This window comes from Coregonus lavaretus (genome assembly GCF_964263955.1).
Source record: "Coregonus lavaretus genome assembly, chromosome: 5".
NCBI classification, from domain to species: domain Eukaryota; kingdom Metazoa; phylum Chordata; class Actinopteri; order Salmoniformes; family Salmonidae; genus Coregonus; species Coregonus lavaretus.
In genome coordinates this window covers 28,114,025-28,136,353 of record NC_139992.1, presented here as the reverse complement: position 1 = coordinate 28,136,353, position 22,329 = coordinate 28,114,025, and the positions used below count along the sequence as shown (strand labels likewise).

The window sequence follows — 22,329 nt, the reverse complement described above, 5'->3', positions numbered from 1 at the left end:
TACTTTTTTTTTAAATGTATTCGGTGGGGTAATTGGTATTACCGAAAATAAATACAAAAACTTTGGCAGCCATGCCATTCTAAAGAGGTTTATTCAATCTGTAAGATTTATGGGAAGATTATTCCATTTGATTAGATCTGCTTTCATATTGTTGAGTAATGGAATAAAGTTATCTTTATATATTTGTTGTTTGTTGTCACTTATTAAGCATCCTATATATTTAATATTTTTTGTGGTCCACTTAAAGGATTACTGTAGATCGTGAGTTATTCTTTTTCGTTTTCCTATTGATCTTTTACTTTTGAAGAGAGCCAACAACAGGTTAAACTAAATTAAAGCATACTACTTAATGACAGTGTTTTTATGTATGTGATTTTTATGTAATTTTCTTACCTGTGGCATTTTTAGGTAATGTTCTTACCCCTGGCATTGTTAGGTAATGCCAGTGTTCTTACCTATGTCATTTTAAAGTACTGTTCCTACCCCTGGTATTGTTATAAAAAGGTAGCTAACAATCAGCATTGTTGCACATCTATGGAATTACCTAAGATCACGGTCATAGTCAGTATTCTTACCAATAACACCACATGGTGTGAAGATTGGCTTCTCCTCTTGATCTCTCTTAGCAATGTGGGCCCGAATCTTCCTCACTGTCTATATGCTGGCTGAGAGAGAGATAGACTGACAGATAGGGAGATATAAGCACTTGCAAGGCTTTCCACCAAATTACTTTAACCCCCCATCAAACAATTTAAAAAGTATAATCTCCCTACAGGTTGAGCAAAATATTCTTGAAATAACATATCACAAGATAATATCATTGACATGGATGTATAGCCTATGTACCGTTACTTCATATCCACAGGAGGCTGCTGAGGGGAGGACGGCTCATAATAATGTCTGGAATGGAGTGAATGGAATGATATCAAACACATGGAAACCATGTGCGTTCAATACCATAAGATTAACATGAACAATGTGTTTTCGTAGTACAGTGGATCTGCTGTTACCAAAACAGTTACAAAACCACGCCAAACCCGTTACATATAGCAGATTATTTTAGAGGTGGAGCTTCGCTACATGGCTTCACTGGTTGGCTATTTACATGTAACTCAATGAGTACATTCATCTCGTGATCTCCTGTATTGGATAAATCAACTGAATAATATTTTTGGTTATGGTAAACATGTCATGTCACTGAGTAAGAACAAGTTTGTTTATTAGAAACTCAGTGTCAGACAAATGTTATAAAACTATGGGACATTTTTACAAGGTCATTTGTGCCAATGTCTCACTGGTTTCTAGACTACGGTGGTTTAATAAATGTGTGAAATACAATTGACTGATGAAGGAAAGTACAAACAGATGGTAATTAATTTATTGCGCATTTGACAAGTCACACAACCGCAAAATGCATGCAAGGCGCCTATGCAACCTGCCAGTGAATGTTACACAGACCTTCTCACAATTCCAATACAGCAGTTTCCTTCAGGATATTTGTATTTCTAACTTCAATATATACACACCTAGATTTCACTTTAACTTAAAACAGTTTCAAATAGCAAGACAAACATTTACATCACACACACACACACCCCAGAATTCTCAGTCTTTCAGGGAATTAGAATAATCACCTTTTCTTTTTACAATAAAAATAAAACTGGAAATTTGAAATCACCAGGGAAGTAGGACGACTAAAGAGGACACTCATAAGGAATGTGAAGTGTGGGGTTAAAGGTACAGGACTAGGCCTCAGAGAAAGCTCTACAGTGTTACAACTCATCATTAAACTACACAACTACAGCTGCTGTATAGTTAACCTCTGTGCAATTTCTCAAAAGTGCTAACCAATAAACTGCATCTCTCATACATGTCATACATATTGGATAAGACTTACCTCCACCTGAACAACTGCTACTCTGATGTCTACTCCTAAATCCATAACCGACCACTAGAAGCTTGTGTATAGCTGAGAGGTGGAATAGGTATATGCCATATGGTTTGTAATTAGTGCAACCATGGCTTATACAATGCTAAGTGGAATAATTTTCACCATATTGCTTAAACCTATCCAACCCATTTAGAATTAGGTCTACACCTTCAGCTCCACATCTTTATTTTTCACACAAAACAAGAAAAACAAAGTTTCACTAGGAGAGGGCTAATTGGAGGGCTGGAGTGTTGCTGGGCAGACTTCAGTCCAACCTGATCTTCTGATTGGTCATCCTGTAGATGATGCTGTCATATCCTGGGTCCATGTTCCACAGGTTGTATGAGATGACGATAACAGCCAGGGCAAGGATGATCATCAGCCACAGCACGATGTTGAAGATCACGGCATACTCAAAGTTATACTTATAGGCCAGGTTATAGGGACTGCCAGGGTTACTCTGCAGGGGGTGAGAGGGGTATAGAGAGAATATTTGCATCCATTGAAACCATATCTATGAATTATGAAGATCGAAATAAGTCTAAACAGGCTTATGATCTGTGTAACAGCATAAATGTACATAGATTATGTAGAAAAAACATTAAATGCACTCACAATTTGTTTGGACTCCAGGATTGAGCGAGATTTCCTTGTCAGTGGCGCCTCAAAGTTCTTCACCGTGACAACCTCCACCACCGCGCTGTCACCATAGAGACCAAACAAGTCCTCACCAAACTAAAGCACAGGAAGTCGAGAGGGAGGTAGAACAAAGAGATTGTGGAAATACACTACAGTTGGTCAATCAAATCAAATTTGTCACATGCGCCGAATACAACATGTGTAGACCTGACCGTGAAATGCTTACTTACAAGCGCTTAACGAACAATGCAGTTCAAGAAAGAGTTAAGAAAATATTTACCAAATAAACTAACGTAAAATATAATAAAAAGTAGCAAAATAACAATAACAACGCTATATACAGGGGGTACCTGTACCGAGTCAATGTGCGGTGGTACAGGTTAGTCGAGGTAATTTGTACATGTTGGTAGGGGTAAAGTGACTATGCATAGACAATAGACAGCGGGTAGCAGCAGTGTAAAAACAAATGGGGGGGGGGGGTCAATGTAAATAGTCCAGGTGGCCATTTGATTAATTGTTCAGCAGTCTTATGGCTTGGGGGTAGAAGCTGTTAAGGAGCCTTTTGGTCCTAGACTTGGCGCTCCGGTACCGCTTGCCGTGCAGTAGCAGAGAGAACATGGGTGACTGGAGTCTTTGATAATGTTTTGGGCCTTCATCTAACACCGCCTAGTATATAGCTCCTGGATGGCAGGAAGCTTAGCCCCAGTGATGTACTGGGCCATACGCACTACCCTCTGTAGCGCCTTACGGTCAGATGCCGAGCAGTTGCCATACCAGGCGGTGATGCAACCGGTCAGGATGCTCTCGATGGTGCAGCTGTAGAACTTTGAGGATGTGGGGACCCATGCCAAACCTTTTCAGTCTCCTGAGGGGGTAAGGTGTTGTCGTGCCCTCTTCACGACTGTCTTGGTGTGTTTGGACCATGATAGTTTGTTGGTGATGTGGACACCAAGGAACTTGAAACTCTCGACCCGCTCCACTACAGCCCCGTCGATGTTAATGGGGGCCTGTTCGGCCCGCCTTTTCCTGTAGTCCATGATCAGCTCCTTTGTCTTGTTCACATTGAGAGAGAGGTTGTTTGCCTGGCACCTCACGGCCAGGTCTCTGACCTCCCCCTATAGGCTGTCTCATCGTTGTCGGTGATCAGGTCTACCACTGTTGTGTCGTCAGCAAACTTAATGATGGTGTTGGAGTCGTGCTTGGCCATGCAGTCGTAGGTGAACAGGGAGTACAGGAGGGGACTAAGCACGCACCCCTGAGGGGCCCCAGTGTTGAGGATCAGTGTGGCAGACGTGTTGTTGCCTACCCTTACCACCTGGGGGCGGCCTGTCAGGAAGTCCAGGATCCAGTTGCAGAGGGAGGTGTTTAGTCCCAGGGTCCCTAGGAGGCGTTGGGTAAGGTTGTGTCTCTCTCTGGCTTATATGGTGTCGAGTAAAGCTTAAACCATGTATTTAGATTGTAGGTAGGTATTGTAGTTAGGTATTGTAGGTAGTTATCGTAGGTTATTATAGGTTGTAGGTAGTTATCGTAGGTTATTATAGGTCATTATTGTAGGTAAGTATTGTATTCGGCTGAGCCCGGTGAAGCACGAGGCTAGCTAACCCACTACCTGGACTAGCTAGCAGGTAGCTACTGGTAACTATTAGCAACTGTGGATAGTTGTTTCCAAAGTTATTTCACGCTTAAGAGTACCTGTAATTATGCCAGCTAGCTGCCTACCATTCAGCTGTTTTTCTAACCTCATTATCTGAAGCGTTAACATTAGGTAGTTAGTAGCTACTGTACTCGAAATGTAGCTAGCGTGTTGCTACCTGGATAGCTAACTAAACAATAGCTGGAACGACCTATCTTTAATATTTGGAGACGCTTTCTCTCCGTTGGGACAGACGCGAACTGGCTGAATCGATTCAGTGGCTAGCTTTGCACTTAACTGGCTAACAGTAGCTACTAAGGGTAAGTTATAACCTACATTTGTGTTTTGTTTTTACATACTGGTAACCAGAGTCGTTCAAGGGAATTCGGGACATGGGTGACTAGTTAACATTAGCTTGGCTCTCTCTGTGTGTTCGTGCCATGGGAGGAGGGGTTGGTTCGCTGGCAGAGAGCAATGGCTAGCTAGTATGCTAACTATTCTAGCTAACTAACTGGCTGAATAAATTGACGACATACTCACTCAAACTGTCAAAACTAACCCAAAAATGTACACAACGTTAGACACGGACACGAATGATCTGCTTGGCGTGTTAACACACTGGTGGTTTGTTGTAACCGAGTATTGGTGCTAAACTGTGTTATTGGAGGCTGGCATGCTAGTTGGCTATGGCGTCATAGGACTCGGTGCCCTGGAAGGTTTTCACGGAAGAATACTGTACCAAGTTAGCTAGCTGAATAAACTAAGTTAGAGTCTATTCCTAGAAAACATTGAACCGCTGTAGTTTACAACAATTATAATTTCTAAAGTGGAAGTTGGGAGAGTTATATTTGAGTGAGTGTTTCAGTGAAACGTAAGTGAGGGAGGCCCCGTTCTCTCGCTTTCCCAGATGTTTAGTTCATTTCATTCCGATCTCCTTTGCATTATTGTAGCCGTTTTCTGTAGCCTGTCAACTATGTGTCTGTCTATCCCTGTTCTCTCCTCTCTGCACAGGCCATACAAACGCTTCTCACCACGTGGCTGTTGCCACTCTAATCTGGTGGTCCCTGCACGCACGATCCACGTGGAGCTCCAGGTCTCTGGAACTGCCGTTCTGCGGCCAACAAGGCAGAGTTCATCTCTGCCTATGCTACCCTCCAGTCCCTCAACTTCTTGGCGCTGACGGAAACATGGATTACCACAGAAAACATTGCTACTCCTACTGCTCTTTCCTCATCTGACCATGTGTTCTCGCATACCCCGAGAGCATCTGGTCAGCGCGGCGGTGGCACAGGAATCCTCATCTCTCCCAAGTGGACATTCTCTCTTTTTCCCCTGACCCATCTGTCTATCTCCTCATTTGAATTTCATGCTGTCACAGTCACTAGCCCATTCAAGCTTAACATCCTTGTCATTTATCGCCCTCCAAGTTCCCTTGGAGAGTTCATCAATGAGCTTGACGCCTTGATAAGTTCCTTTCCTGAGGATGGCTCACCCCTCACAGTTCTGGGTGACTTTAACCTCCCTACGTCTGCCTTTGACTCATTTCTCTCTGCCTCCTTCTTTCCACTCCTTTCCTCTTTTGACCTCACCCTCTCACCGTCCCCCCCTACTCACAAGGCAGGCAATACGCTTGACCTCATCTTTACTAGATGCTGTTCTTCTACTAATCTCACTGCAACTCCCCTCCAAGTCTCCGACCACTACTTTGTATCCTTTTCTCTCTCGCTCTCCTCCAACACTACTCACTCTGCCCCTACTCATATGGTAATGTGCCGTCGCAACCTTCGCTCTCTCTCTCCCGCTACTCTCTCCTCTTCCATCCTATCATCTCTTCCCTCTGCTAAATCCTTCTCCCTCCGATCTCCTGATTCTGTCTCCTCAACCCTCCTCTCCTCCCTTTCTGCATCTTTTGACTCTCTATGTCCCCTATCCTCCCGGCCGGCTCGGTCCTCCCCTCCTGCTCCATGGCTTGACGACTCATTGCAAGCTCACAGAAGGGGGCTCCGGGCAGCCAAGCAGAAATGGAGGAAAACTAGACTCCCTGCGGACCTGTCATCTTTTCACTCCCTCCTCTCTACATTCTCTTCCTCTGTTTCCGCTGCCAAAGCCACTTTCTACCACTCTGAATTTCAAGCCTCTGCCTCTAACCCTAGGAAGCTCTTTGCCACCTTCTCCTCCCTGCTGAATCCTCCTCCTCCCCCTCCCTCTCTGTGGATGACTTCATCAACCATTTTGAAAAGAAGGTTGACGACATCCGATCCTCATTTATTAAGTCAAGCTGGTCCTGCTCACACTGCCCTACCCTATGCTTTGACTTCTTTCTCCCCTCTCTCTCCAGATGAAATCTTGCGACTTGTGACGGCCGGCCACCCAACAACCTGCCCGCTTGACCCTATCCCCTCCTCCAGACCATTTCCGAAGACCTTCTCCCTTACCTCACCTCGCTCATCAACTCATCCTTGACCGCTGGCCATGTCCCTTCCGTCTTCAAGAGAGCGAGAGTTGCACCCCTCCTCAAAAAAACCTACACTCGATCCCTCCGATGTCAACAACTACACACCAGTATCCCTTCTTTCTTTTCTCTCCAAAACTCTTGAGCGTGCCGTCTCTAGCCAACTCTCCTCCTATCTCTCTCAGAATGACCTTCTTGATCCAAACCAGTCAGGTTTCAAGACTGGTCATTCAACTGAGACTGCTCTTCTCTGTGTCACGGAGGCTCTCCGCACTGCTAAAGCAAACGTTCTCTCCTCTGCTCTTATCCTTCAAGACCTATCCGCTGCCTACTGTGCACCATCCTCCTCTCCACCCTCTCCGAGTTGGGCATCTCCGGCGCTGCTCACTCTTAGATTGCGTCCTACCTGACAGGTCGCTCCTACCAGGTGGCATGGCGAGAATCTGTCTCCGCACCACGTGCTCTCACCACTGGTGTCCCCCAGGGCTCAGTTCTAGGCCCTCTCCTATTCTCTCTATACACAAGTCACTTGGCTCTGTCATATCCTCACATGGTCTCTCCTATCATTGCTACGCAGACGACACACAATTTTCTCCTTTCCCACTTCTGATAACCAGGTGGCGAATCGCATCTCTGCATGTCTGGCAGACATATCAGTGTGGATGTCGGATCACCACCTCAAGCTGAACCTCGGCAAGACGGAGCTGCTCTTCCTCCCGGGGAAGGACTGCCCGCTCCATGATCTCGCCATCACGGTTGACAACTCCATTGTGTCCTCCTCCCAGAGTGCAAAGAACCTTGGCGTGACCCTGGACAACACCCTGTCGTTCTCTGCTAACATCAAAGCGGTGACCCGATCCTGCAGGTTCATGCTCTACAACATTCACAGAGTACGACCCTACCTTACACAGAAAGCGGCACAGGTCCTAATCCAGGCACTTGTCATCTCCCGTCTGGATTACTGCAACTCGCTGTTGGCTGGGCTCCCTGTCTGTGCCATTAAACCCCTACAACTTATTCAGAACACTGCAGCAGCCCGTCTGGTGTTCAACCTTCCCAAGTTCTCATGTCACCCCGCTCCTCCGCACACTCCACTGGCTTCCAGTTGAGGCTCGCATCTACTACAAGACCATGGTGCTTGCCTACGGAGCTGTGAGGGGAACGGCACCTCCTTACCTTCAGGCTCTGATCAGACCCTACACCCAAACGAGGGCACTACGTTCATCCACCTCTGGCCTGCTAGCTCCGCTACCTCTACGGAAGCACAGTTCCCGCTCAGCCCAGTCAAAGCTATTCGCTGCTCTGGCACCCCAATGGTGGAAGAAGCTCCCCCACGACGCCAGGACAGCGGAGTCACTGACCACCTTCCGGAGACACTTGAAACCCTATCTCTTTAAGGAATACCTGGAATAGTATAAAGTAATCATTCTACCCCCCTCCCCCCCATAAAAAAATTAAAAAGAAGAAAAGTGGTTGTCCCACTGGCTATCATAAGTTGAATGCACCAATTTGTAAGTCGCTCTGGATAAGAGCGTCTGCTAAATGATGTAAATGTCCTTAGCTTAGTGATGAGCTTTGTGGGCACTATGGTGTTGAACGCTGAGCTGTAGTCAATGAACAGCATTCTCACATAGGTGTTCCTTTTGTCCAGGTGGGAAAGGGCAGTGTGGAGTGCGATTGAGAGTGCGTCATCTGTGGATCTGTTTGGGCGGTATGCGAATTGGATTGGGTCTAGGCTAGGGTATCCGGGATGATGCTGTTGATGTAAATATAAACATAACGAGAGAGCGTTTTAATGGTAATCATCTACACAGATTTTGTTTTTACGCAACATGCACAATTTGCTCAGATTTGACTGAGTTACAGTTCATATAATGAAATCAGTCAATTGAAATAAATGAATTAGGCCCTAATCTATGGATTTCACCTGATATGCATCCGTTGGTCACACCTTAAAAATAAGCCACTGATGCAGAACTTTGGAACATCTACATTTTAAAAAGTCTAATAAATCCATGTAATATAGCCTTCACCTTCACAACAAATCCAATGTTTATTTTAGACAGGTCTAAAGAAGCATGATTTGAAGAAAATGTAGTCAATTTCAGAAGAACATACTCTTGAGTTGTTAGGTCCTGATCTGGCTATGGCATATGGCTGTGGGCTACACTAGTTCATTTAGCAGACAAGATTTGCTTAGAATTCCGTTGCATTATTTTATAGTATGAAGAACACAATTGAACAAAGTTGAATAAAATAGAAAGGATATTTTCTCCAAACAATTTGAGGGAGTGCGCACATGTGGCTATTCTGTGTTGACCGGTTAACAAAGAAATAGGTATTCCTATATGCTTAATTTAGAGTTATTAATGTAACTTTAGTTGTTCTACAAACGTTGGGCTATATGTTTTGATTTTTCATACATTGTAAGGCTGCATGATGCGACTAATGATGATTTGAAAAAGGTCGCTTGAAAGGCATGAGCTCTGCTTTGTTTTTTGCGCAGGCTGTACACACTTCAGTCTCGCATTCACAATTTGACAAGCACTTGATAATGGCTCGAATTTTATGGCGGCATCCCCTTTGTGTGGCCGTAATGCACCCTAAAAAAATCCATGCCTTCTGCAGCAAGTGGCCATTGTGCCCTTGGCCTGGAGTGCTGCGTTGTGCGCTTCTCCCTGACTGCTGCGCGCCCCGAAGCACCTCTCACTCACATGGGCTCTCATCACGTGATCGGGTCTTTCTCACAGGCTACAAGTGAAGACAGACACATCGGTGACACAACTGCGCACGTCCTTATCCAACTCTGAGGTGCATATTGAAGATTTTGGAAGAACTGTCCACATTTACTTTTTTATGCAGAATGTTTAGCTTAAAATGTTGATAAACTATTAGGCTATTTCTTCCCATTATAAGCGCAGCAATGCACACATGGCAGTATGCTATAAGCTTGAATGTTCCATTAGCGGGAAAACACCAATATCAAAAGTGACCGCAAATGTGATTACGCATGTAATGCTTTTATTATAAAGGTGCATTTTTATGGTGAAAATGATCTTCCCCAAACTTGAAACTCATGCGCTGCTTATGTATGCCAGTTTGGCTATACACCCCTTGTAAAGCAGATTAAATGTGCTTAATTTTAAGAAGTTATTTATCCACTTTAGCTGTGATACAAACCTTATCAAAGCATATAGGCCAGGCTACATGAGGTGGGCGACTATGATTCGAAAAAGTGATAATATAGCATTCATAAGTGATAGGCAAATATTGTCACCCATCAGACTATTCTTGATTTAATCTCATCTTCACATATACTAAATCATATATGTGTGAAATTTGTTTTGATTTAGAATGGACCATTATCATGCACATGTCTCGAAACAGGGGCAGCGGGAAAAAATATGTCATCTATGCACTTAAATAGCGAATGGAGGACGCTTTTCCCGTGGTTCATTTTCATACCAGCCAGGTAGGCTATATAAAGATAAGCAACGTGCTTAATATTAGGAAAGTTGATAAATAAATATATTAGGCCTAGCCTACAGAAAGCTGATGGGATCCTCTTTTTAATAGAGGCCATCACTCGGTTTTCTCGCGCAATTGCATAACCTAGAGAAATGTTGCGCAACATGAGCTCTCATGAAGTGTTTGATTAGATTTTCGATTACATTTGCATTGATGTCAGAGTGATTAGAGGGATAATAGAGTGTTGAGTACCAGGCAGTTAGCAAGTTTGGTAGACTACTAATGACCATCAACAGCATCCGAATTTGGAGAAGCCTAATTACTGTGACTAAATGGTCACGTGTAATTTGACTGCCTTCATGACTAGTGACCGCCAGTGTGGCAGTAATACGGTCACTGCAACAGCCCTAAGTATGACCACCATACTTGCGACATGGGGCTGTGCATTATCATGCTGAAATGTGGTGGCGGCGGATGAATGGCACGACAATGGGCCTTAGGATCTCGTCACGGTATCTCTGCATTCAAATTGCCATCGATAAAATGCAATTGTGTTCATTGTCCGTAGCTTATGCCTGCCCATACCATAAACCCACCGCCACTATGGGACACTGATCACAACGTTGACATCAGCAAACCGCTCACCCACACAAAGCCAGTGTGACAAAACTGCACATTTTAGATTGCACAAGGTGTAAGTGTGTCTTTATATGCCACACCTGTCAGGTGGATAGATTATCTTGACAAAGGAGAAATGCTCACTAACAGGAATGAAAACAAGTTTGTGCACAAACTTTGAGAGAAATAAGCTTTCTGTGCATATGGAACATTTCAGGGCCAACACTTTACATTTATATATTTTTGTTCAGTGTACATAAATGGCTGTTACAACCATAAACCATTGCCTTCTGTACTTGGCCTTTTAGGAGTAAGTCACACCACTAAGACATTTTATGAATACAGAGTATGGGCATTCCCCCTTGTGCTTACCTTCTGCAGGACATTGGCCAGAATGGCGGCGGCGTCTTGGTACTGAGAGGAGTCCTGTCCGTAGCGACGGCCCAGCTCCTCCAGGCCAGACAGCTCCAGGGAGTACAGGTCAGGGGAGTGATCCTTGGCCAGGTGCCTGTGTCTCTGCAGCTACAGGAGTGTGAAGGGGATAGACGACAAGCGTTAGCCACAATAATGAAGAAGTAGCACATGCTGTAAGGCTCTGGGGATGGCACTGCGGTGCTCAGATTTAAATGATCCAATGCCCCTGTGCCCAACAAATTATATATTCAGAGTCTTACCAGGGCAGTGATGTCATGTAGAACCTGGACCTCAGACAGGAAGAGCAGATCAGCCTATAGGGAGAGTGGAAGGTCAGAGGTCAACATTTGAAGTGGTCAACCCTTACCGTTCTTGTTCACTTTTACCGAGGGACGCAGACAGAACCAGCACTATTTATGCATGTTAGTGTTGCATGGTATACCGGTACCACGGTAATATTACGGTACTAAAACGGCTTGATACTTATGATACCAACATTGTAGAATACCGTAGTAACATTTCATATGATACTACCAAATGTTGCCCATATCGATCTAAAGAGCCCGCTGGCGGCAGTTATAAAACATGTATTAAGTCAGTTGTTTATCAATTCTGTTACATTTTTTAAAGTAACAGCAACTAGTCTCTTGTATGCACCAGTCCAATAATGTCCACTTCACTTTTATGCGCATATCACGTGTGGCAGCTATAATCCACCAGCCGCATCCTTTTCCAGCCATCACTTAGATTTTAGTAATTTAGCAGATGCTCTTATCCAGAGCGACTTACAGTAGTGAGTGCATACATTTCATACTTTTTTTCTCTCCGTACTGGTCCCCCCTAGGGAATCGAACCCACAACCCTGGAGTTGCAAGCGCCAGTCTACCAACTGAGCCACACAGGAGTCACCTGCATCTCTCCGTCCGCTCTTCCTGCACATTATTCCTACATCAGTTTTAAAAATGTAATTTAGCTGTGATAATATAATATAATAATATGCCATTTAGCAGACGCTTTTATCCAAAGCGACTTACAGTCATGCGTGCATACATTTTTTTGTGTACGGGTGGTCCCGGGGATCGAACCCACTACCTTGGCGTTACAAGCGCCGTGCTCTACCAGCTGAGCTACAGAGGACCATGATGGCGAGGGGGGATGCAGACCCTGATGAGTCTTCTGTTGTTACATTTGTACATTTGATACATTGGAGCAGCGCTCAGAGCGAGCAAAGTTGATACACTGTATATAATTTCATCCCTGGTATAACCAACAGCACAGGCCAGTCATAGGCTTTACAAGTTTGCTGTCACGCAGCAGTGCCAGAGAGGAAAAACAGCTTGCAGCTTTACAGCAAAGAAAAACATATTGTCTCTGCTTAAACGGTCAAAAAAATATGACTCATTACCAGAGCTACCTTCTTTTTTTTTCTTCCTGTGCGATTTCGTGCTTATTTGATATAATTTCACAAACCATGTCACGGGCCGTTTTAAACTAATCCCAGGCCGATAATTTTTTGATAACAAACGTTGTTTAGTCATGTTACCTAGATAGCTAACAACCTGTTAACTTGACACTAGGTCTAGGGAAATTTGATTGGCACAGGAAGAAAGGAAAATGATCTGCTACTCATGAGATGTGCTTAAAAAGTAGGATTCATATAGGCCTAATGTAAGCCTAAACTATCACAAATCTATCTCTTTCTGGTGCTCCTTACATTCTGTTTGGTGCCTAATGGAGCAGTGTGTATGTTTTAGAGAGAGAGAGAGAGAGAGTGGTGTCCCGTGTAGCTCAGTTGGTAGAGCATGGCGCTTGCAACGCCAGGGTTGTGGGTTCGATACCCACGGGGGACCAGTATGAAGAAAAAAAAAAATGTATGCACTCACTAACCATGTAAAAAATGGTGTGTGTGTGTTTATGAGGAAGACCGTGTGTGTGAGGGAGGTAGTGTGTGTGTGCCTGTGTGTTAACTGAAGAGTAAAGGTTTCATGCAGTGTTTTCCCCTTACTGCCACAATGACATGCAGATCATTATGCATGTATATTCCTTCCTCCAGCCAAATTACAGGCAGGCCTTTTCAAATATAAGCTAATTAGCTAGCCATTCTATGCAGTATTCTATTATACAGTGAACAGTGTGAAGTTAAATTCAACATATGAATGTTTAGAAAATGGGAATAAGTGTCGGGGGACAGGGCAAACAGGACGCTAGGCCACTGAATTTTTTACCATGCGCTATTGCGATACTACTCGGTATCGTGATACTTGGCCTGGTATCGTTAGTAAATTGTTGGCATCGTGACGAGACTAATGCATGTACCTCAGCGTTGCGGCTGAGGGAGTTGAGTGGTAGGGAGGCAAGCACAGAGCCATCCTGGGAGAGACGAGCGCGGATCTGCTGCAGGGTCACAGGCAGGTCCTCAAACACAGCGTTGGCCTTTCCCAGCATGTACAGCCTCTGTAGACACACATACACATGATAACATTACCAACACCTGCACATACCAACCCTCTGTGTAATGAAACACAGCAACACATACTCAGGTGCTCATCCAATAATGTGCTGTTCCATACAGTACCTCCTCACTAGGGGCCAGCTGGAGCACCACAGGAGTGTCCTCAGCAAAGAGAGAGTGAACCGTCTCAGCCACACTGTCCAGGGTGAAGGGCACCGGCTGGAGGAGAGGGAACAAGGGATAGGTTATTAATAACAGAGCTTCTGTGAAGAATCTGATTAAAAGGAATCTCACAATTTTGCTGCTCCCCAACCACCACCCTACTGATTGGAACTCTCGTCACACTCACATTCTCTAGGGGGTAGGAGGCCACACTCTGGGGCAGGGCCAGGCTGTCCACCCCCCTCACCACCACCAGCACGTTGGCCTTGGGACGCTGGAACAAAGGACCTGCCCGGAGGCCTGGCCAGGAGAGATCCTACACACACAGACACAAGATGTTAGTATATAATATACAACAAAATAGGCTTGCATACCTGCTCAAACATAGGATCAGTGTGTGTGTGTGTACCTCCTGGATGGAGAAACCCATAGTCAGAGCCACCATATCTGGAATCTTCTCCCCTGAGATCGGCCAGTCTCCCTTTTGGAAGGACACATACTCAGGGGCCTGCAATATGGTGAGGCTGTCCCCCTGAACATCTGAGGGAAAACAGAAGGAATTGATCTATAAACAACTTCCAATAATGTCTACATAGCAAAGCTAACTACTGTTTGGCTTGGGTGAGGTCATTCCATACTGTGCAATATCATATGACTATGGAGGTTAATCTAGATCGGTTCTGACAGTATAGTGTTGCTATTTGGTCCCACTTGACTGTTAATTAAAAACAGCGAATTACACTTTTTCATGGATGGCAGAGCCGGGCAACAGTAGCTAGTTAGCTGGAGTCTCGTGACTGGGAAAGCAGAATCATGTTTGAGGAAGTTAAGTGAATCAGATGTTGGTGTACTGTGTCACATGATACTGAACTGGCTAGTTGCACCCCTGTGAGTCTGGTTAGTAAGACAGCTAAGAATGGATAGCTAGATATTGTTGTTCATAACGACAAAATGGATCAAACTGTGGGAAATGGCTCACGTTAGCTGCCGATTATGTCGTCCCACTCCCAGCTGGTGCGGGTTGCTGGCTGTCAAGTTGACGTTAGCTAGCTAGCATGCTAGGGTAATTAGGCCCAACAAGCAGTATTTATTCGTTATTTCACCATATTTATAAGGAGAAAAAAAACATGGCTTGCCACAAATTATTGCTAACTATCTTTCTATCAACAGGATTGGAAGTGTTTTTCAATTTGGATTCTAATTTCATTAGCGGTACTAGTTGCTAGCTAGCTATTTCCTGTAGTTAGTTAGCTATCATTTTCAGGCAGAGGACTCGCTACTAAGTAACGTTATCTGCATGAGATCATTTCCAGAAAACGATCTAGATCAGTAGGTAAATAATCAGAAGATTTCCATCTCTTATACCTGACGTAAAAGCCGAGCAGTAGATAAGCGCTACGGTGAATAAAGCCTCCATCCATCTGCGATTTTCCAGCGACATCATTCTCCTTGCTGTACCGTAAATCAACTGACTCGCTTGTCACGAAGATGGTAGCAATGCATGATGGGTATGAATTGGTCATCTGCAGAAATTACATTGATTGATTTCTATTGTATGGCTGTTGAAATATGGAGTTCATTGTCTCTGTCCTTTGACATTTTCAGGTAATGAAAATCAATACCACAAGCAGGGGCTATTCTATATACTGTAGTACAGTGGTCACCAACCTTTTCTGAGTCTAGATCACTTTGAGTCAAAATTTACCCCTCAGATTTATTTTTACACGACTTAAAAAATGTAAGCCTATGCAACATTAACCAATTAAAAACAGTTCTGTAGCAATGAGGTTTTGCAGTTGGATATAGGCCCAATAATTAAATATTGCACCATCCCATTCTCTGGGCTCTGTCTGCAATCATAACATTTTACATTTTAGTCATTTAGCAGACGCTCTTATCCAGAGCGACTTACAGTTAGTGAGTGCATACATTTTTTCATACCAGTTGTATATAGCAAGAATAATGAAACATAGAATAATAATAGATGTTTGGTGAAGCTATGAATAATGTATGACCACTGGAGTCTTTGCCATTCAAAATATATTTTTTAATTGAATATTTTGACATTTTTTTAATCATTCAAAATCTTGCCAAAGCATATTCTGTAGGAGGGTTTAATTTAAAATAATTTGACATGATTTATATGTATCGGGTCATGAACATATGGACTTTGAAATGAACAAGGGAGAGGTTAAACGTAGGCTAAGTCTGGCATAAGCTTATTCCCACACTTTACAATAACTCTGTTGCAGTGGTCTTAGGTAGTTTCCGTATAGGCTATTCCCTCCATCGTGATACTGCTGCCCAGTTGAAGAGCTTGTGATGTAGACCTAATGTAGACCTATTTGCCTACTAGCCAAATCAAGTTTTGAGCATGCATGACTTAGTGCAACTCATCATTCCAATATATTTGAACATTTAATTCACGCTTCATTCAGTTCAGTCAGTCAGTCAGTATGTCATCAATTCTGTCATTTGTCTGAGTTGTAATAGGAACTAAATCAAAGAGAATATCCATTTGTTTATTGAAATCCATGTGCGTATTCAAAATTATCTAAATTCTCCAAAGTTCTTCAGTATATCACTTTAATAATTCAATGTTTAATTTAAGTCCCCCCCCCCAAAAAAAAATAGGCCTTCAACTTGTAGGCATTGCAATTTAGGATATCATTTTGGGTACTAGTGTCTTGCGGAATAATTTTATAACTATTTGTGTTTTAGAACTGTTTTTATTATAGGTCTCCCCTTAAAAAGAGACCCTAGCTCACAGGCCTCTAAATATAGCCTCTAAATACATTTTAAACTAAATAGTTGAAGAAGCACATGCATTGGCTGATAGGGAAAACAGATCTGGCAATAAGAATAGGCTATAGATAGTCTTGACCATTTGGGACCCCTTGGCTATTTCACTCAGGACAGGTTACAGCCAAGACTTAATCAATATTTAGTTTTGTCTCATTTATTGATATGGATACAGTGGGGGAAAAAAGTATTTAGTCAGCCACCAATTGTGCAAGTTCTCCCACTTAAAAAGATGAGAGAGGCCTGTCATTTTCATCATATGTACACGTCAACTATGACAGACAAATTGAGAAACAAAAATCCAGAAAATCACATTGTAGGATTTTTAATGAATTTATTTGCAAATTATGGTGGAAAATAAGTATTTGGTCACCTACAAACAAGCAAGATTTCTGGCTCTCACAGACCTGTAACTTCTTCTTTAAGAGGCTCCTCTGTCCTCCACTCGTTACCTGTATTAATGGCACCTGTTTGAACTTGTTATCAGTATAAAAGACACCTGTCCACAACCTCAAAGTCACACTCCAAACTCCACTATGGTCAAGACCAAAGAGCTGTCAAAGGACAACAGAAACAAAATTGTAGACCTGCACCAGGCTGGGAAGACTGAATCTGCAATAGGTAAGCAGCTTGGTTTGAAGAAATCAACTGTGGGAGCAATTATTAGGAAATGGAAGACATACAAGACCACTGATAATCTCCCTCGATCTGGGGCTCCACGCAAGATCTCACCCCGTGGGGTCAAAATGATCACAAGAACGGTGAGCAAAAATCCCAGAACCACACGGGGGGACCTAGTGAATGACCTGCAGAGAGCTGGGACCAAAGTAACAAAGCCTAACATCAGTAACACACTACTCCACCAGGGACTCAAATCCTGCATTGCCAGACGTGTCCCCCTGCTTAAGCCAGTACATGTCCAGGCCCGTCTGAAGTTTGCTAGAGTGCATTTGGATGATCCAGAAGAGGATTGGGAGAATGTCATATGGTCAGATGAAACCAAAATATAACTTTTTGGTAAAAACTCAACTCATCGTGTTTGGAGGACAAAGAATGCTGAGTTGCATCCAAAGAACACCATACCTACTGTGAAGCATGGGGGTGGAAACTTCATGCTTTGGGGCTGTTTTTCTGCAAAGGGACCAGGACGACTGATCCGTGTAAAGGAAAGAATGAATGGGGCCATGTATCGTGAGATTTTGAGTGAAAACCTCCTTCCATCAGCAAGGGCATTGAAGATTAAACGTGGCTGGGTCTTTTAGCATGACAATGATCCCAAACACCCCCCCCGGGCAACGAAGGAGTGGCTTCGTAAGAAGCATTTCAAGGTCCTGGAGTGGCCTAGCCAGTCTCCAGATCTCAACCCCATAGAAAATCTTTGGAGGGAGTTGAAAGTCCGTGTTGCCCAGCGACAGCCCCAAAACATCACTGCTCTAGAGGAGATCTGCATGGAGGAATGGGCCAAAATACCAGCAACAGTGTGTGAAAACCTTGTGAAGACTTACAGAAAACGTTTGACCTGTGTCATTGCCAACAAGGGGTATATAACAAAGTATTGAGAAACTTTTGTTATTGACCAAATACTTATTTTCCACCATAATTTGCAAATAAATTCATAAAAAATCCTACAATGTGATTTTCTGGATTTTTTTTCCTCATTTTGTCTGTCATCCTCGATAGTAAAAAAAGACACAATCCGCAAATAATAAAAACACAAGCTTATCTGAATATTTTGCTAATCATTCATTGCAGCTGCAGTTCTTGTTGTAGCAAGAGAAAAAAAAACAAAAAACGGAAAGATTAACGTACTCATTAAAACAGCAGCTCTTTTCTGTAGCCTGTTCGTTAAGCCTCTCTCTAGTCATGGTTTTCAAAGTTTTGAAAGCTCATTCACAATATCAACTTTGCTGTGCGTTCCAGGTTTATTTTTTACAGTCTATGGTGATCTGAGCTATCTGATTGGCCAGCGGTAGACACCTGATTTGCTCTTTGGGTCTGCGGGATAGGCGGAGTTCTACCTTCAGACACATGAAATGGTTCAAAATGGGAACACTTTGCCTCCCGGGCGCTAGGGCTGCTGAATCAAGTGCGCCTACCACCAACAGCGCGAAACGAATAAAAAAAATAGGACCGCGAGGCTTTATCGTTGGGGGTTTTACGGAAATGTTTGCTGATCGACTAGGATCGAGTAGTCGGTGACCAATGCTGTAGCCCAAAACATCAACGTTCACTTTCTCTTCACCTGTAATATCAAGTACATCCACTGAGTGGGGGTATATGATCATAAATTAACCAACCAGGGTCCATATAGGCCAGGGATGGGCAACTACCAGCCGTCAGCGGCCAGAGTGGTCTCACTTTTCCCCCATCCCTAGTAAACACAGCTGATCAAACTAATTGCGTTCTAAACTAAAGATCATGATTAGTTGATTATTGAAGTCAGGTGTGTTAGCTGGAGTTGGGGCAAAAGTGTGACACCAATCAGGTCCCAGAGGACTGGAGTTGCCCATCCCTGATTTAGGCATACTAAGGATGCAATTCCAAGGATTTGTGAATGTCAGGGACAAATTGTGAATGTAAAGTCATTTTTATTTAATTTGATGGTCAGCTTTATCCCATTTGATGTTCAATTATTTACTTTCTTTGCAAACTTGACATCTCCACAAAAGCAGTATCTGTTAACGCTGTCTTGAGGGAGTTTTGTCTTGTTCTTGAGTAGGCTACTGCTTCTCCCCTCCACACTCTTATCCTTGAGCATTCAGTTTGTGGCTCAGAACAGCCTAGCTACATTAAACAAGTATGCAAGTATAAGTGTGCAGGTGAAATATTGAAGTAGCCCAACTGTCTGGAGGTCTTTGTAGGTCCAGACTAGACAGATTTGGTCTAGAAAAGCCAGGGCCATATGCCTTATGTCCAAAGCTTAGATGGGTCCATGTAAGCCCTTCAATAATAATCACACAATGAGAAGCTAAACACTCAGATAAACCTTATCTTGCAGTTTTTAAGATTTATTTTAAAGCTTTTTTTTTGTAAAATATAAATACAAATGAGATATTTTAATTGCAAAGTTTAAACAAAAAAAAGACACACCAAACAGTAAAACTGATACTGTACTGCAATAGCCACCCTGTTATGTACAAGCTCTGTGCTGAAGGGAGAATATCTTCTCATCATCTTTAAAACTTTCCTATTATACAAAAACACATCTCTCTGCAGTTTAGCAAGTGAAATTAGAGACTAAATGAGAAGCAGATTGAACACAGGTACAAAACAGCCCCTGAGGGTGAAGAGAGCGCTAAGTCTGTCTGAGCAGACCAAAAAACTATTAGAACAGATCGTCAACATGTGCTTCCTATCAACACAAAATGTCACATTCAAAAGCGCAGCCTCAGTGCTCAGACTGTACAGTACACACACTTCCATATAAACTGACACACACATAATGTACTGTTTAACACACATACTGTACAGACACAACCAGGGGCGTCTTGCACCCCAAAAATCTGAGGAGAGTTCCGAGGGGGGCTAGGCCCCCCCTGTCCTGAAGTTGGAGAATTTACCATTTTTCAAACACCTGAAACAGCTATTTTCTGAAATCTAGAGCCATAATCATTATGCTTAATTCTATGTAAAAACAAAAAAATGTCAATTTTTTCAGCATAGCTCTTGAGCCATCTGTATCCTCCTGACTGGTGGTTCTTTTTTTAAAGAAACTAAATATGCTGCTCTGCATCTCTGCTAAAATCTGGTTAAAAGATTGAAAGGAATGTGATTCTTATTCAGTGCATTTAGTTATTGCTTGCTTTCCTAAAGTCTACCAACCTTGCCAGCAGGCATGCCAGCTAAGATAGTTAGACAAGCTAGCTACTCTAATTTGATTGATAGCCTGAAATGGTTTCTTGGTAGCGAGTAATGAAGTTGGGAGATTGAGAACCTATTTGGACTAGGTAAAGCCAACTTCATAAAACTGCCAAGTGGCCAGTACTACAGAGAAAAAAAGAAGAAGAAATTAATGCAATTTGTATTTATTTTTTAACAGGACAAATCTGAGGAGGAACATGCCCCTGTGCCATGGGCATTACGCCTCTGCACACAACCTTCCATTCATGACAACACAAACACACTCACACAATTGCAGGATAGAAATCGAGAAAACATTTCCAGATATATTTATATATTTATAGATATATTAATACATTTATAAAAAATTAGACCATTGTTAAGTTACAGTCGCCTCTCCATCTTCACTTGAAGGACAGACATATTCAGTCTCTGCTGCTCTATCTGTCCTCTGTCCAGCCCACCGGTACAACCAGGAGTTCAATCTCAGATCTCAGGGCAGGGGTCTTATTCATTCACCCATTTTAAACCCCCACTGTAGAGCAGGGATTCAGAATTCAGGGTCAAAGTTCAGGGTCAGGGGTCACGACCTCCTGTTAGCGTTAGCCTTAGCTTTAACATGAGCGCTACCATTAGTCTTAGCACTAATGTTACCTTTAGCCATAGCCCTAATGTTCCCATTGACATTAGCCTTAGCGTTAATGATACTGTTAGCATTAGCCATTGCCCTAATGTTCCCATTGACATTAGCCTTAGCGTCAACATTATCATTAGCCTCCGAGAGTTCGTCCCAGCGTTCGTCCAGGCACTCCAGGGTGGAACCCAGCAGAGCGGCCAGCTCAGCACTCCCCTCCACCAGGTCCAGAAGCTCCTTGCTGTCTGGCTGGAAGCCCTCCAGCTCGTCTGGGCAGGAGAAGAGCTGGGAAAGAGATGCCTGGCGGTAAAACTCTGCCTCGGCCATCGTCACCACCTCCATGTGGGGGAAGGAGGAGCGGAAGGAACGGGCAGACATCCGCAGCCGCTGGAGAACATCTGAGAAGAGAAGCCAGTTCCTGGGCCTGAGGAGGAGAAGGGAGCGGGTGAGAGAGGGTTAGATAAGGCACCACAGGGAATCACACAAAATAGTTGAATAAATGGTCTTGGTTTAACTGTAACTTTCATCAAACTCTCTCTCTCTCTTATTCTGTACCACTCTGTATTCCTCCTTCCCTCTTCCACTCCTTCTATCCAATCAGATTGATCTATGTGTGTTTGTACTCACCCCTGCGACAGGGACACCTGGATGTTGTAGCAGGGGAGGAGGGGTCGGTCGGAGAACTCAAACTCAAAGAGCTCCCTCCTGTCCTCGTCCTCCGGCCCTGGGGGGTCCGTCAGTACGTCACACACACTGCCCTCCTCTAATGACTCTGAGAAACAGAAAGAGAGATACACAGTTGGATTAACACACAAACACACCACTAAGGACTGAGAGCGACACAGTTAGATTAATACACAAACACACCACTAAGGACTGAGAGCGATACACAGTTAGATTAACCCCCAACAAACCACTAAGGACTGAGAGAGATACAGTTAGATTAACACACAAACACACCACTAAGGACTGAGAGCAATACACAGTTAGATTAACACACAAACACACCACTAACGACAGAGCGATACACAGTTAGATTAACATACAAACACACGACTAACGACTGAGAGCGATACACAGTTAGAAGAACACACAAACACACCACTAAAGACTGTTAAGAGATACACAGTTAGATTAACACATAAACACACCAGTAAGGACTGAGATACACAGTTAGATTAAGACACAAACCCACCACTAAGGACTGAGAGAGATACAAAGTTAGAGTAACACACAAACACACCACTAAGGACAGAGAGATACACAGTTAGATTAACACACAAAC

The 22,329-nt window shown here is 43.4% G+C and overlaps 2 protein-coding genes across 2 annotated transcripts in view; both read right to left on the bottom strand.

Annotated features, from left to right (window-relative positions):
* Window positions 1-1,360: 1,360 nt before the first annotated feature.
* On the bottom strand, window positions 1,361-15,237 carry LOC311129650 (renin receptor-like). Its single transcript, XM_084162020.1, has 9 exons — window positions 15,134-15,237; window positions 14,178-14,308; window positions 13,956-14,084; window positions 13,730-13,825; window positions 13,471-13,608; window positions 11,415-11,468; window positions 11,113-11,262; window positions 2,546-2,665; window positions 1,361-2,390 (listed from the first exon to the last, which is right to left on the bottom strand). Exons 1-9 carry the CDS (start codon window positions 15,210-15,212, stop codon window positions 2,196-2,198), a joined length of 1,092 nt encoding a protein of 363 aa, XP_084018146.1. The 5' UTR covers window positions 15,213-15,237; the 3' UTR covers window positions 1,361-2,195.
* A 4,435-nt stretch (window positions 15,238-19,672) lies between these two features.
* The window catches only part of LOC311129216 (BCL-6 corepressor-like), a gene marked incomplete at its 5' end in the record, with an annotated part of 2,971 nt that continues 314 nt past the window's right edge, over window positions 19,673-22,329 (bottom strand). The window contains 2 exons of the mRNA XM_084161520.1: window positions 19,673-21,468; window positions 21,672-21,816. Of these exons, the coding sequence (XP_084017646.1) occupies window positions 20,994-21,468; window positions 21,672-21,816 (620 nt within the window). The 3' untranslated portion in view covers window positions 19,673-20,993. The remainder of the gene's footprint in view (window positions 21,469-21,671; window positions 21,817-22,329) is intronic.

Coding starts and splice junctions, on each gene's coding strand:
- LOC311129650 (XM_084162020.1), bottom strand. CDS start 15,212: ATGATGTCGCTGGAAAATCGCAGATGGATGGAGGCTTTATTCACCGTA. Junction 14,085..14,177: donor TGGGTTTCTCCATCCAGGAG/GTACACACACAC, acceptor CTGTGTGTGTAG/GATCTCTCCTGGCCAGGCCT. Junction 13,826..13,955: donor CCTCCTACCCCCTAGAGAAT/GTGAGTGTGACG, acceptor CCTCTCCTCCAG/CCGGTGCCCTTCACCCTGGA.